Here is a 17184-nt window from a genome sequence, read left to right as displayed (position 1 = left end):
CTCAGCTCTTTGCTGACTGTTGACCAGCGCCTCTCTCAGTTCTTTGCCACGTGGGCCTCTCCACAGGGCAGTGCACAGCTCGGCACCTGGACTCCACCTGAGTGAGCAAGCCGGAGAGCAAGAGAGGGCAAGCAAGATGGAATCTTGGTTCTTTTGTAACCTAATCTCAGAATAGATAACCGTTTTTGTCATCTTCTCTTTGTTACAAGCACGTTACTCTATTTAGCCCCAATTCAGGAGGAGAGAATTATACAAGGCATGAATATCAGGAGATATGGGGGACATAGGGTACCATTTAGAGGCTTCCCACAACACCTTTTTTTCTGGTAACTTCTGGTTTAATTTGCTTACTTGTATAGTTGCTTAAGGTGGAAGCTTAGATCACTGACTTTGGACCTTTCTCTTTCTAAAGTAAATATTAAAACCTAAATTGGTCTATAAGAACTATTTTAGTTGTGTTCCCCAAATTTTGATGTATTTTCTTTCTTTTTTTAAAAATTTTATTTATTTATTTTTAGAGAGAGGGGAAAGGAGGGAGAAAGAGAGGGAGAGAAACATCGATGTGCGCTTGCCTCTCATGTGCCCCCTACTGGAAGCCTGGCCTGCAACCCAGGCATGTGCCCAGACTGGGAATCCAACCAGCGACCCTTTAGTCACAGGCCAGCACTCAATCCACTGAGCCACATCAGCCAGGACTTGATGAATTTTCATTCATTTCTAAATGTTTTCTAATTTTGCTTATGATCTCTTTTTCTACCATGGATTACTTAGAAATGTGGTGTATGTTGTTTAAGTTTCAAATATTTGTAGATTTTCTAGGTAACTTTGCATTATTGCTTTCTAATTTATTTTCAGTCAGGGAACATACCATATTTCAATGGTATGAAAATAATATTTCAATTATTTTAAATGTTTTGAGACTTCTTTTATGGCCCAGGATACAGTCTCTCTGGATGAATATTCCATGTACATGTGGAGGTGTGGTCTGTAAATATCGATTAGATTAACTTGGTTAGTGTATTTTGAACATCTGTTACTATGTGCATACACAGTTAGAATTTTTGTATTCTTGATTAATTGACCCTTCTTATCCTTGTTTTTTATTTCTTTTTCTAAGGTCTAATTTTTGTGCTGTTAATATAGCCATCCAGCTTTCTTAAAATTAGTGTTTTCATGGTATATATATTTCCATTCTTTATCTCTTAATGTGTTTATGTCTTTATATTTGAAGTGGATTTTTGTAGACACCCTATTGTTCTATCTTGCTCTTTTTAAATCCAACCTGTCTTAAATGCAATTTCTGTCTTTTAACCCTAGTCTTTTAAATAGGTTATCTATGTTTAATGCAATTTTAATATGTCTGAGTTTAAATCTACCTTCTTGCTATTTGTCTCATCTATTCTTTGTTCCCCTTTCTCTCTTTTCCTTCTGTCTTTTGTGTTGATCAAGTACATTTTGTGATTTTTAATCTCCACTCTTGGCTTATAAACTATACCTCTGTTTAATTTCCTAGTCTTCAGTCTAGGACTTCAGTTATATATAAGTATGTTAGAATTTCTCTTAATTGTCCTCAGGCTCTGTTCTTTTTTCTTTTTTTAAAAAATTTTTTTCAATCTTTTTCTCTCTCTTCTTAAGATTGAACAGTTTCAATTGATCCGTCTTCAGGCTCATGGACTCTTTTCTCTGTCATCTTCAATTCTGCTATTTGGCTCATCCAGTGATTTTTTTATTTTACATATTTTTCATTTCTAGAATTTCAAATTTGGTTATTTTTCCCTATTTGGTTCTTTTTATATTTTCTGCTACTTTGTTGAGATTTCATAATATTTTATTCATTAAAAGTGTATTTTCATTATACCATGTGATTTCCTTATATGTGGGATCTAAAAAACAAAATTAGTGAACAAACAAAATAGAAACAGACCTATGATGCAGAGAACAGACCGGTGATAGCCAGAGGAGAGGGGGTTTGGGGGCTGGGTGAAAGGGATGAAGGGATTAAGAGTTACTAATTGGTAATTACAAAACAGTCACAGGGATGTAAAGTAAAGCACAGGGAATATAGTCAATAATATTGTAATGACTATGTGTAGTGCCAGGTGGGTACTTGAACTACCAGGGGAAACACTTTGTAAAGCATATGATTGTCTAACTGTTATGCTGTGTACCTGAAACTCATACAAAATTATGTCGAATGTAAACTATAATTGAAAAAAGTATATTTTCCTTTACCTTATTGAATATATTTATAATAGCTGCATTAAAATCCATGTCTAATAATTAAAGTGTCTTTGTCATTTCAGCCAAGGCTGAATATCCGGGTGATGTATTCTGTAGATTATCTTTCTCTTTGAGAATGGTCATTTTTTTTTATTATAAGTAGTTTTGGATTATGTCCTGGGTATTAGGAATATTATGTTGGGAGACTGTGGATTCTGGTATAGTCCTCCAAACACTGTTGAATTTTTATACAGGAGGGGTTTTGGGTTTGTTTTTTGGGTTTGTTTGTTTGTTTGTTTGTTTCACTAATCCCTTCACTTTTACCTGGCTGTTGAATTTTTGTTTTAGCAGGCAATTTACTGCAGCCTTTGTCTTGCCTGCGGTGGCAGAGCTTAGATCTCAGGTTGGTTCTTTTGGCCTTGGCTGCTGGCCGCTTTGAGTCTGATCTACACGTGCCGGATTTCAGCACATTTCCCTGAGATCCATCAGAGGCAGTGGGAGACTATCCTTTTCCACATGAATCCTTATTTTCTCCATAACCTTTGTCTTGTTTGTTTGTAGCTTTGGGAGTAAATAAAATTAAAAGAAAATAAATTATGATTCTCCTCCATCTTCAAACTCAGTCTGGGTTCTGTGGCCTGGCTTAGTTCAAGAAGCCAAGATCATCAAGAGCCACATGTGCTGTGTTAAGGGATTCGGATTTATTTTGACTTTGGATGGAAGCCATTGAAAGATTTTAGGGACGGAAGAATTAATCATGATTGCATTTTGGCAAGATGACTTTGGTTGCTTTGTGAGGGATGAGAGTGGGACAAGACTAGAAGCAGAAAGACCTCCCTGCTGGGATGTTGCTGAGGCAGTCTGGATCTAGACAGGAGATGATGGTGGATATTGAATGGGGTTGGCATGTGAGAACGAAGGAAAAAGATGTCTCCCGATAGGAAAGAATGCGTAAGAAAAGAACAAAAGTGGGCTGCTTGTGGCATGGCTGCCTGGGGAAGTAAGGCTAGATATGGAGGGTGGGACACAGCCCAGAGAGCCTTGAAGGCCGGTCGAGGAGTTTGGACTTGATGTGATGGGTATTTTGGAATCTATAGATTCTAAAAAGAGGAAGCAACATGGTGAGAGGTGTGTAGGAGTGTTTGGCAGGGACACGAAGGATGGATAAGAAAGGAGAGCCTGGAGCCTGAGAAATGGCAAGGAGGCTGTTGTGGTATTCTGGGCACCGAGAGAGGAGGATTTGGATTAGAGGGATATCTGTAAGAGTGGTGGGGGGGAAAGTAGGTATTACAGACGATTCAGAGGAAAAAGGAGAGGCCGTCATCTTCTTTTAACATTTAGAAATGGAGCTAAGAGTTATAATCCACCCAGGAACTGTTAATTCTCATAGAATTGTTGAGAGGGTGAAATGGAATAATATATATTAAATCACAAATATTTGAGTGTCATTATAGATATATATTTACCATTATATTAACTCCTGTAGTGGGGTAGCCAGATACCAAAGTAGAGAGATGGGATTATCTAGAATGACAGCCATTGGGCAAGTAAATAAAAATTTGACATACAGCCTTAATCTCGGATTACATTTTACCTTTCTCTATCAGAGAGAGGTACATACTGTGACCCTAAGTTTTGAGTTTGACTCACAATTTAGTAGCTATAGACAAGTTACATAATCTCTCTGTTCCTTATCTGTAAAATGGGGATAATTATAATAACTACCTGATTGGGTTGTTATGAAATTAAAAAGATAATATATATATAAAGTGTTCTGAACCAGCAGCTCTCATGGTAAGAGGTGAGTAAGTATTGTTTGCTATTATTTTCCTGTTGTTATTTTTGAGTGAGTACATCGTATTCCTTTATTCTCCCAAGGCAAAAGCTAACCCTAAGTAGCCCTTCAGACAAGTACACTATGTGATCACCTGTCTTATTCCAGGATACAAATCATAGTTGATCACTTTATATGCAGGTTCACATAATCCTTGAAATGGCCCTACAAGATGATCCCTATTATTATTATTATTACCACTTTATAGGAAAGGTAACAGGTTCAGAGAAGTTAGTGAGTCCCCAGGTCACACTGCTAGTCTGTGCTGGATCAGGAACTGAGAGCCAGATCTTTTTCTTTTTTATTGGATTTATTGGGGTGACATTCATTAATAAAATTATATAGGTTTCACGTGTACAATTCTATAGTACATCATCCGTATATTGTATTGTGTGTTCACCACCCCAAATCAAGTATCCTTCTATCACCATTTATCACCCCTATACCTTCTGCTACCTCCCCTACCCCCAAGCCAGAACTTTCTTCTTGCAAAGACGATCAAAGACTGTAAAAAAACAATTATACAGTGAAATTAGAAAATCAGCTGCCTGATATTGGCAGGAACTCTTATACATCGGTGACTGCAGTGGCAGCAGAGAACTTCTATAACAAAAAAATCATGGAGCTTTTACATTGGGAAACAGCAGGGGGTCGACAACCACAACCCAGGCTGCTGCCTGTTCTTGGACAGCCTCTGAGCAAAAAATGATTTTCACTTTTTGTTGTTGTTTTCATATTTTTAAATAGTTGGTAGCAGTGAAGAAGAATAATCTTTTGTGACACGTGAAAATTATATGAAATGCAAATTTCAGTGTCCATAAATAAAGTTTTATTGAAACAATCATGCTAATTTTTAACATATGGTCTATGACTACTTTTGTACTACAACAGCAAAGTTAAGTAGTTAAAACAGAAATTGTATGGCCCTCAAAGCTGAAAGTCGTTACTATTTGGTTCTTTACAGAAAAAGTCTGCTGATGTCTATTCTAACGTAACAATTATCCAAATATTTATTTATGTTTCTTTATCAGCATCTCATTGCTTGCATTTCAACTACTATGGAAGTTATTCATCTTCCTAAATCATTCTTGAGTCCTCTTTCCCCCAAATCAAGCATTGTATCCTCCTTTAAATAGCAGAAACCTTACCTTTTATAATTACTAGATCTTTTTGAATAGATTTGAGTAGATATTGCATTTCTTTTCTGAAAATCACCAGCTGCAAGAATCATTAACTGAGGAGATACAAGATGACATTGGCAAAGGGTCCTTTCTGTAAAGATAACAATATAATTATACCTGCATGTTTCAGCATTTTATTTCGTTATTTTTATTTTCACTGTTTTCATACTTTTGTCTTCTCATTTCACTCCCCTATTCCAATTTAGTGTAAATTGAAGCATTATTTTGGATACTTCGGTGTACATGCGAAAGGACACAGGACTGTGAAGCATCTGATTTTCTTCCCTTTTTTTTTTTTCTTTGCAAGTTTTGAAATAGAACTTGCATTTATTTTCACTTATGGACTTGAAAGAGAGTAAACCAACAACTTAACTGAAATATGATTCCATGGAAAGAAATTGAAATTTAATTTTCCTTTTGCTGGGCCTGATGTACAATAGTACATATTGATTTCAGGGATATTGTGTCAATGACTTAAACATGATATTATATTCTCAGGCCACAGGCTTCTTGATTTATTTTTCAGTATTATGAGACCGACTAATTCTTGAGCATGCTTTAACGAGTTTGAACATTTATGTAGCAAATTAATTAAACCACTGGAATGGAAAGTTTTAATACTTTCATCATTACAAAATTATAAAGAGTCTACTTTATTTAAAATATCTAGTGTTCTTTTTCCTTTCATCTTATAAAGTAACTGGCCATAAACCTGGAACTTTTCCTTCCTTGTGATCACATTTCTGGGTTTTATTTTATTAATTCTATCCTTCTAGAAAATTCCATCGTGTTTCTGAAGTCTGTTACTGTCTCAAGCATGCTTTTCAGGAGAGCCTGTCTGTCTTGTCAGTAACACACTGAAGTGGAGTCGATTATTGCAGATTTTCATTGTAAGGTAACTTTGTGTAAACTGGAACATTTATACGTTGATTAAACCAATCTTGGAGTTCAATGAACTGGAATGAGTTGAAATGGAATGAGTAACCTAGTTAATGCATAACTACAGAAGTCTTGCATCTCCTGTTTTGAACTGTTTGTTTCTGTTTCTTTAGTTCGTGGAGTTGCCAAAAATCCATCAGTACAAAACATTTCCTATACATTCTTACTTTTCCAAAGATTTTTGCCTATAGTTCTTATAAGCACACCACTCTGTTATTTTAGGACATGGAAAGAAAACTTTGCAAGTTAAAGTGTAAAATAAGGACTCCCTCTCCTATCAGTGCCCCTCGCCTCACCTCTTTTTTCTTCTACCTTCCCTTTTAAAATCCCCTCTACAAGTCCTTACCCAGGCTTGACCAGCACTGGAAAGTAATCAAATTTTAGAAATCATTTCACCCTCATATCTTTCTCATTCCTTCACAGCTTGTAAGAAGGAGATACCAGGTATATTAATATTTACTAAGGGATTGATGGCAGCCTCTTATTGCACTGTCCTTCTTGGGATGATTTTCCATTTTTAATTGGAGGCTATTTAGCCTGAATTCTAATGATTAAATAGACTCTGAGGCAATACAGTTTGCTAATAGAAGAAATATTTGGAGGCAAGAAGGTCTCTCTGGCTCTTTAAAACATACCTGGTAGGTCTCTTGCACTAACAATAGTCCCACTAACAAGTTAGTTTTTGTTTAATAACTTGTCCCACAGGGATCTTCCCATGGTTCCATCTACACCTGTCAGTCTGTCTACATACAATTTACGTTTGAATCATCCCTGCTTATGTGGTCTGTGTGAGGAGATACAGTGAAACCACAATCAGGAAAGGGAGGGCTAAGAGCCCCTGAAATCTTTGCTAACCTACTCATAGCTCAGGGTCACTTCTTGGTTACATTGCCATAAAAAGGATAGCAGTATAAAGGTAAAACCAAAAACAGCAGATCGACAGTTAGCCTTAGGGAGAAGTGTGGGTCCTGACATGCAGGCACCAGTTAGGGGAAATCTATTCGGGGACTACCCAGCATTCCTGCCCAGTGACTACTGCGACCTGCCTCCTGGCAAGCCCCGTCAAGACCAGAAGATGGCTTTGGCCCCAGCGTAGCAGCTTTCACAAGGCATTCATCAGTCATCTTCTACTGCTAGGAAATTGGAAGTGTTCAGCCCTTTCCTTTCCACTTTGGAAATGCTACAAAAGAGGGGAATTTTTTTGTTCTCCTCTTCAGGCTAGAATTAATAGGGTTTCAGCCCTTCAATAAAACTATTAAGTAACAATTCCGACGCTTGCCCATGGACAAGAGGAACTTACTCCCATTAAACCCTATTGCCGAGGCACTGTTTGAAGATGTGGCACTGGCTGCCCTTCCACCCATGCCTTACGACGTGAAACAGAGAAAGACCGTGGAATGTCAGAGATGTGAGGGAATCAGTTGGCCACAGTTAAGTCCTTTGTTTTAGAATGGAAGTTCCTGCTGATCTCTAGGGAGAGCCAAGAAAGTGTCCTGGTGGCAGTAGAAAAAGCCTTCTGGCTGGCAGACAAAATCCCAGTCTTGAGAACATGTCTGTCTTTCAGTAGCTGTGTGATCTGGAATTGGCCTCTTTTAAATTTTACTCTCCTTATTGGTAATACAGAGGTAATGATATTTTTTCCTACCTATCTTAAATTCTTATGAGGCTTAAATAAGATAATAGGCACGCAAGTGCTTTGCTAATAATAAAGAGGCTTGCAAGTGCACATAGCATGGTTTTACTGCACAGCATTTTATGTCTGGGCTGTACTATTCCTGCATCTTTTATCTTAACTAAAATTTGTCCCCTGTTCCTAAAGGGCTATGTAGAGAAGGCAGACCAAAATCAGAAAAGAGATGATTTCCCCAGAGCTACAGGGGAAATTCAAGGCTGAAAAGTAATTGTTAATAGGTCGTAATTTACCTATGAATTTTTTAATGATGAAGTCCATCAAAAATTAATTGCATTTAATCATTTAATTCTCTAAATGACTTTTGGAGAGGAAATCCTGCCTGTCAGGATCTGCCATGTCAATCTAATTTCTTTCTGACCTCAACAGAAATTATAATCTCTGTTGACTGTGGTCCACACATGTGACAGAAAGTTGTATTCATGAAATGTTACAAGAAGCCAGTCATCCTTCTACGGTATCTCTTTCAGTAGTGAAGTAGAGCTCTAGGGCCTGGTAGGAAAACTGAATAGATGATAGCAAGGACATGAAAGGATATGCAAGTAGAGCTAGGTCTCTGTTTCATCTTCCATTTCCTCCTGGACTGGATCAGCAGGGGTATTTCTGTGAGGGTACGTGGCTCTCCATGTTACCCCTGGGAATGTATTCACTTCAGTTCCTAAATGAATACAAGATGGGAGGAAAAGTAGCTCCTTGGGAGCCCTTTCTTCAGTAATTGATTTAGTAAAGTCAAGTGTGTATTGTATCATTTAATCTTTTACCACCTTTGCTTTTTTTTTCTCCCCAAAATATCTAATACCAAAACTGAAAGTAAAGGAAGTATCTCCTTGGGGAAACGAAGAGCATACTTGAACTGGTTAGAGTACAAAGGGGATTTAACACTGTAATTGAGATCTCCATCTCCACTTGAGACTGGTCTGTAAGAAGAAATGAAATAAAAGGCAGCAGAAACTTGGATCAAATACAATAAAAGGTTGGAGCACAAAGTTTTTTAAATATTGGCAGGAAGTCTTATTACCCTTGGGTTCCTATGTGTCAAATATGGTTTGGTGCAGCCATTTCTATAGATGGGATATTGGACTAAATGGCTATGCCTATGTGTAAGGACTCTGAGTCTAAATCTTCAGTATTTTCTAGATTCTTTTAAGAGACTTTTAAATTACACTATTTTTTTTTAATTTGAAAACTGAAGCAGTGGATATTAATTTAGAGGTTTAAAAAAATGTTACCCATTCAACTACTGGCTCTAAAGTAGTAAAGACTGAAATTATTTTTGGCACCATCTTTTACTGACAAATAAGAAAACAAAGAGCTGGCAGAAGTAATGCCATTCCCAAAGCAGAGGGCAGGCCCTGGGTTCTGCCTGACTGGTGGTCAAGGGCAAACCCCCAATACTGTAGCGGGCATATTACCAAAGAATCCGGATGTTGAGGGGAGCCGCCATTGTGAATAGTCTGTGAGCCTTGTCCCCAAGCCTTTGGTCTCTGAGCTTTTGGAAGGCAGAGGTGTATTTCATATCAGATCCTACTTACACACACATACTTCTTATCTTCCAGTATAGGAAGATTTTTATGGATTTTTTCCCCAGCTTCCTTGTAAAATAGATTCTTCAGCCTTTCTACCCCTCCCATTTTTAAACTTACTTTAAAAAAACAGTTTTATTGAGATTAACTCATTTACAATATAATTTACCCATTTACGATGTGTAATTCAATTTTTTCATATGTGCACAGGTAGGTTTTGTGTGTGACTGGCTTCTTTCGCTTAACATAGTGTTTTCAGAATTCATCTATGTTGCAGCATGTATTAGTACCTCATTTTTTAAAAATTTCCAAGCAATATTTTATTGTATGGCTATGCCAGATTTTACCTTTTTTTCCCTGGATATACCACATTTTAAAATCAGCTATTCCAGGTGACTAAAACCAAAAGGCATACTGTTAGGTTAATATGATCAGAAACAGGCAAGGTCAAATCACTGAGGACATGAAGTTAAGGATTTACACAATGGGAAACTGAACATGCACAATGTTCACCTTGGCAGCCAGTTTGGCAGTGTCATACAAAACTAAACATACTTTTACAGCATGACCCAACAGTCATGTTCCTTAGTATTTACCTAAATGAGTTGAAAGCTTATATTTGCACATGAAATTGGCTTTCTTTGTAATTGCCAAAACAAGCAACCAAGAAGTCCACATAGTAGGTGAATGTATAAATAAATTGTGGTCCCTCCAGACAACAGAACATTTTTCAGAACATAAAAGAAATGAGCTATCCAACCGTGAAAAGAGATGGAGAAACCTTAAATGCATATTGTTAAGTGAAAGAAACCAATCTGAAAAGTCTACATAACATATGATTTCAATTATAGCTGACCCTTGAACAATATGAGTTTCAGTTACATTGGTCCACAGATTTTTTTCTATAAATACTGTAATTGAATTTTTTGTATGATTTTGTTTCTTTAAAAAAAAAATTTATTTATTTATTTATTTTGAGAGAGGAGAAGAGAGGGAGAGAAACATTGATACAAGAGAGAAACATCGGTCACTTCTCACACATACCCCAACCGGGGACCAAACTTACAACCCATGCATGTGCCCTGACTGGGAATTGAACCAGTAACCCTTCTGTTTGCAGGAGGATGCCCAAATCACTGAGCCATACCAGCCAGGGCCCTTATGATTTTCTTAATAACATTTTCTTTATGCTAGCTTATTGAACACACAATATAATGCTCAGATGATGTGTTGTAGAGTTGTGCACCTGAAACCTACATAATTTTGTTAACCAGTGTCACCTTAATAAATAAATTCAATAGAAAGGGGAAAAAATCAGCAGGTCCCCTGACTCTAAAAGTTACTGTGTTAATTCAGATTTGGTAGTGCTGTTTCACTATGTAAGTCATCTAAGATCCTTTATGGAATAAAATGGTATATACTAATTGAATCTATCAATCTAGATCAGAGTATCACTGAAAAACTGGAGGAAGATCTTCCAAATCCTAATTTGTTAATAGAATCTTATCATTTACACGATAATTGATATAAGCAAATCATAGGCAGGTTAAAATTTTTGAGCTCTCTTTCACTATGCACTTGATTTTTGACCTTCCAAAGCAACTCATTTTTATCAAGTTTGTTCAAACAATTCTAGATCCTTCAGAATTGCTTCCTTGAACACATAGCTGTTTGCCTCTCAGGAAGGTTGCTTATTGCTGACATCCTGACAAGAATATGAAGATGCAGATGGCCAGGTGTTGCCATTATCATTGCACAAAGTAGAAGTCATTAATGCTGAACTAAGATAAACCCCTCGGACTAGCGTGTACCTGAGTACATTTCTAAAAGCGGGCCTGGATTTACTGACTGTGTTCATTTCCCTGAAGCTGGTTAGAAACCCTGAGGAAAAGGTGATGGTCTCCCTAACTTCAGTTCCATGGGCAACTCTTAGTCTACATGTTGTAGCCTGTGGTGATTACTTTCTGAAAATAGAGGTGCAAGAATTCAGAAATCAATCCATTCTTTAAAAAAAAAAAAACAAACCCACATAATATGCATATTTTTAAGGAAACAACAGGATGGTATGAATATTTGCCTTTGTCAGGGGTCAAGTGTGTGTCACCTTTCAGACAAAGAGTGAATGAGGATCTTAGCATTTTGTGGTTCAAATAAGTTTAATTGGATCAGGAATACAATTTCACCTGGAAAAAGAAAAATACAGGAAAAAAGGAAAAGAACCAAAAAAACCCCAGCCAACCAAACCGAAACCAGGAGTGGATAGGATAATTGAGGTTTCTTTGCTTAATCAGAGACTAAGGAATAGTTGTGGGTGTTCTGGAACTGTGGTTTTAGTTCATAATGAGCTAGGTTATAATGTCAATAGTTGTGAAATATACTCAACATACAGCTCTCTTCTCATGAGCTACTACTGTAAGTAGTTACCTTTTTTTAAAAAGGTTGGCAAATGGAAAAATCATATATACATACTGATATTATAAGAGTTATGCTGTATCCTAGACTATTATCCCAATTAAAATGTTAATTAGAAGAAAAATTGTTAGGTTTGAGTTTTTCTTCTGTTGTATGTTAGTTATAAAATTGACTTTTGAAGCCTTTAAAAAACATATACTATCTTAAATTCCTTTGTTTTAGAAAATCTAACTTTTCTGGTTTTGTACTGATAGACGTAGAACTGACATAGAAGTAACTACAATTTTAAAGAACATTCCAGTTTTCATATTATATCAGTTAAATATTTTTGGTTGCAGGTAGGGAAATTTGCAACTCAACTGGCTTAAACAGTAGGGAATAAATCATTGCACATAACAACCAGTACAGCACTAGTTTATTCTTTGGCTCCATGACATCATTCAAGACTCAAATTCTTTTCATCTTCCTGCTCTGCCAGACCTTAGCTTTTTGGCCTCATCCTCTGGCCCCTCATGGTTTCAAGTTGGCAGTAGCAACTCTAAGGTGTCATATCTTTAACATAGCCAGAGGGAAAACATTTTTTTATAGTCTTTCAGCAGATTTTCCTTCTCATCTCATTCTCCAGACTGGGTCACATGCCTATAACTAAACCATTTGAGACAAGGGGATAGTCCACCATGACTCACTTAGACCAATGAAGGCCTTAGCCTGCATCGGATTGGTGGCAGTTAGGGCCCAGGGAAAGGTAGATACTTCAACAAAATTACAGTGCTCTTTGCAAGAAAGAGTGGGAGAATGCCAATGAGATATGTACAACAATGCCTGACATACAGGGATCTCCAAAGGTCAAATTAAAAACCCTTTATGTGGGATCTTTAAATGCTATGCCCGTGTCAAATTGCAGTCCTGGAAGTTTTATTCTCTCACTGCATGCATTGGTTTTGTTCTGCATTGAAACCTCGTCAGGGCCAACCCCCAACCTAGAGACTAGGATTCAGTACAGTCTTGAGAAACCAGCCGCACAGCAGGGTCAGAGCTAGGGGAAGGGAGGCTTAGTCAGAGGCTGGCAGGGCCCCCAGGAAATGGAACAGGGCTGTAAATCCTCAAAGAAGAACAGGTGCCAACAAAGGTGTGACAAACCTAGGCTGCGTATGTGAGGCCTAGGAACAGGTTGCCGAGAACATGATGTCAGGGCACTTTGAGAAACGCGGAGTGGAAGCAGTGCGTGTTCCAGCTCCTCCAGTTCAATACCGGAAAGACAAGGGCGCAAGTGGGCCCACAGCCAGCTGACTGGGTTCAGTGTAGGGCCCTTGACATGTTGACCTTCCCACTGTCCCCTTTGGTTGGTAGATGTACTTGGGGATGGTGATGTTGGGGGAGCATGCAGTTAAACAGATGCCCATTTAGAACAAAGCTCAGGCGGGGCAGGAATTACATAAATGGAACATTAAACTGTGATTTTGTTTATGTAATGGTATGCTCTTTTCTTTTATGGTGGGTCAGTATAAGAAACAGCTGGATGATTTCTACATTGAATATGAAACTTCTGTTGTCCTTTCTTCTCTTCACTTTTTCTCCCAGTGCTCTCGTGACTTGTTCCTCCAGGTCCTCTCCTCTGAGAGCTTTTCCCTGAGCCCTCACCCCCAGCTCTCAATCCCTCCCCCAACCCCCACCTTCCTTCCTTTTCATCATACCCCTTATTGCTGCTGGAACATTTATTTACTGTTTCATCTTCCTCCTCCCACTGGAAGTAGGCTTCATGAAGATGGGGACTTTGCTTTCTTGTTCATGTTGTGTTATCTCCAATACTGAGAACATCCTTTTTTTCGTATGCATTTGTACATTTAATATACATATTTAAATTTGTAAGTTTGGTTTGCTAATAGTGAGAGTTGTGCATGTGTGCATTTTTACATACCGAAATGGAATGATGCTGGTTCCATTAGTTTCTTTTGCCTAACAGGGTCCTGACATATTAGTGCATATATTCCTGTCATGTTCCTTTTAATGACTGCATAGTTTCCATAATATGTATGGTTACTAATGACTTCCATATTAATTAATATTTTATTTGTTTCTTCTCAATTTCACTATTACAATTCTGCAGGAAAACCTTTATGCAGACATCCTTGTGCATGTATTTGACTACCTCTCCAGGATTGATATTCCGAACTGCAATCTAAGAATAAAAAGGAAGTCCCCTCTTCCCTATTCTGAAAACAGGCTATGATGAGTCACCACTGATTCAGTTTCTGCAATATACGTTGATGTTAACTGAACAGAGGACGAGTCTTATGATTGCATATAGTATATTAGGAACTGGGAACGTTTTAGAGAAATCACTTCTCATCTTTTTCTTAAATTGTATGGAAAGTACATTGTGTTCCTGACCTTAAGGGAAAACAAATTTCCTCTTCCCCCCCTTTAAAGTGATGGAGATAAATGAAGTTATGTTCTCTAAGCAACCCCTGCTGGACTCCCTGATGGTGTTAACCAGCCTTCCAACACCGTTCTCGTTGAGGTCAATGGGGACCTCATTGTTACTCAATCTAATGGTCAAGTATTAGCCTCCTTCCTGCCTAACATTGAATATTTTTCCAGAGCATTATTTTTTAATGGTTATGCAAGTACTTTAAAAAGTATAAAATGTACGATGATGATGATGTCATTATTCCTTCGTTAAGAAGCTGACAATATGCTTTATAAAAGATTTTGATTTTTTCCCTTTTTCTGTAGGGGATATGGTCTCAAAATACCGAGAACCTTTGATCCACACCTTCCTGAGGGGCACGAGAGACCCAGATAGCGCTCACAGGGCCAGCAGCTTATCCAACCTTGGAGAACTGTGCCAGAGGCTGGACTTTCTGCTGGGCTCAGTGGTTCACGAGGTACTGCACACTGATTCCTTGCTCTAAAGCCTTTTTTTAACTTGGACCTATGAATAGCTTCTGGGATTGGCAGTCACAAGGCCTGTGTTCTTTTTCCAGGTCAGGTAAGTCATTTAACCTCCTTCGGCCTCACTAGTTTGGCATGTATATTAAAAGTTATATTAGACGTTTTTAATTGCAAGAGGATTTTTATAAAGAATTCAAGGTAACTAACAGACTTGAGGAAACTTTGAGGAAGGGCAGACGAAATTTACTTGGGTCTCTGGACCAAAGTCAAGACTCATCCCCATTCACAGAAAAATCTCAGACAAATACTCTGATTGGCCCTGTTTGGTCACATGTGCCCTGTGTTCAGGGTAGTTTACCAGAAAAGACTAATTAAGCTACACGTATTGTTCACCACTTTACACCCAGTGCCTGGGACAGAGGTGGTAAAGGATAAACGAGCAGCTAAAATAATAGCCACACAAGATGTTAGCACGAGCTGCTCCTCCTGATTTTAGAGTTTTTGAGTTAACGAAATGTACATCTTGTTGTTCATTTGTTCATTGCTCTATGAATATCTTCCTCTAGCCTCTTGAATTTTATCTTTGCCTTTATGTTTATTTAGTCATCAATATATTAATATATATCTTGAGCACCTACTATGTGCTAGGAACTCTGCTATTTAAAGATGATGATAGGCAGAAAAGTCTCATTAATATGTGGCCTGGAGTCTTTTTCTGACCAATGCACTTGACCTTCTTAAATCTTTTTGAAAGAAGATGGCTTCTAAATTATAAATATATAAATAGAATACAGTTTATATTACCTTTTTATTTACAAAACACCAGAGGTGTTTGTTTTTTTTAAGATTTGTATTTATTTACTATCAGAGAGAGGGGAGGGGAGGGAGAAAGAAAGAGAGAGAAACATCAGTGTGTGAGAGATACATTGATTGGTTGCCTCTCAGATACGCCTAACCAGGTACCTGGCTCACAACTCAGGCATGTGCCCTGACCAGGAATTGAACCAGCAACCTTTCAGTCCACAGGCCGGTGCTCAGTCCGCTGAGGCACACCAGCCAGGGTGACACCAGAGTTCTTATATAGAATATGTAACTTATTAAGAACATAAACTTAGAAAACTGTAATACAAATTCCTTCTTTTACAAATTTCAGCATCCTAGGGCTAACCAAGTTGAATGTCAAATCTTAAGAAGTACCTACTGAGAAGGAATTTTCTTCAATGTGTGGTGATTGTGCCTTATCAATAAGGAGAGAAACATACTCATGAACTAATACATAGATTGAATTTATGGTATTTCCCAATTCCTGACCTTGACATGCTTTGTTTTATAGATTATTAAGGCTATTCTTATATTAAATTCCAACTTAGGGTTTTTAGAGAAGTTATACACCAGTCATTTCCTCTCCTTTAACTCTACCTTGAGGGACATACCCCTGTGTCCAGCATTTTATATCTTTTAAAAAATAACTTAGAAACAATGATTATTACTGACTTAAAACCTTCAATTGCTCTAATACACATCAACCATTAGGCACCTGATCTTTGGTTGTTCTGGATGTCACTTGGCAAATCTCTTGTTCTTTAGCTATATTAACTTGTAACACCTAAGAGAAGGCCTTTGCAGGATTATTGGGTTATGTTACCTAAAGATTTCAGCCTATTATATGGATCAAAAATTGCAATGGTTCCCATATTTTTTTTTCTATTTACTTGGTTTCTTCACATTACTCAACCTAAACTCAACCATAAACTATGAGCTGAAATAAACTCTTAGATTATGATCTGAATCAAACCCAAATATTATTATCTTTAATAACACTTTATTGAGATAGAATTCACATACAATACAATTCACCCATTTAAAAGATGCAATTGTATGGGGGGTTTTTTTCCAAGTGTAAGCATCATAACTTTTTTTTAAACATAACCGTGAACTAAAGTTTCCCCATATCTCCAAGTAGATCAGCTCACACTTGACAGGATCCTGCACATTTTCTAAAACCAATGAACCCAGACAATGTCCAAACATCAAGATCCTCTCTGAACCCCAGAACTGAGACCGTATTTCCTTTTGAGTCCCTAGACTCTCCTTCCCTTTCTCTCTCTTAAGGAAACTGTAGGATGCTGGTGGCATATAATTTCTTGTTGCAAGTGTCAGGGGAAGTTTCTTGGTTTCATTAATTAGAAAGACTGAGCTAAAGCAGGTTTTGTAACACTGAAGGAGCATCGTTGCTTCTTCATGATTGCAGTTGCAGTCCATTGTGACAGGTGCTGTGAGAGCGCATTTTAGGAGCCCCTCAGTCAGGTCTGGGTGCTGACAAAGATGTCTGGGAGGAACAGGCCCTCAGAGCTAACCCTGGAGATCAAGTAGAAGCTGGGTAACCCGGGAAGGCAGGTGAGAATTTCAGCAGAGGGAGCAGCCTGCATAAAGGCACTGTGGAGTGGGACAGCCTGACCGGTTTGAGCCTGACCGTTTGGAGACCTCTAG

General features: G+C 37.9%; 1 protein-coding gene across 3 annotated transcripts in view; it reads left to right on the top strand.

Moving 5' to 3' along the window:
- Positions 1-17184, top strand: part of TANGO6 (transport and golgi organization 6 homolog) — a 133684-nt gene that overhangs the window by 84137 nt on the left and 32363 nt on the right. For all 3 annotated transcript variants that reach the window (XM_054579277.1, XM_054579275.1, XM_054579276.1), the window contains one exon: positions 14536-14687. In XM_054579277.1, the coding sequence (XP_054435252.1) occupies positions 14536-14687 (152 nt within the window). The remainder of the gene's footprint in view (positions 1-14535; positions 14688-17184) is intronic.

The sequence above is a fragment of the Pteronotus mesoamericanus genome, unplaced genomic scaffold (assembly GCF_021234165.1).
Source record: "Pteronotus mesoamericanus isolate MK-2021 breed Mesoamerican mustached bat unplaced genomic scaffold, CSHL_Meso_final contig_52, whole genome shotgun sequence".
NCBI lineage: Eukaryota > Metazoa > Chordata > Mammalia > Chiroptera > Mormoopidae > Pteronotus > Pteronotus mesoamericanus.
Note: the sequence above shows the minus strand (reverse complement) of the source record. Positions and strands in the feature narration are given on the sequence as shown.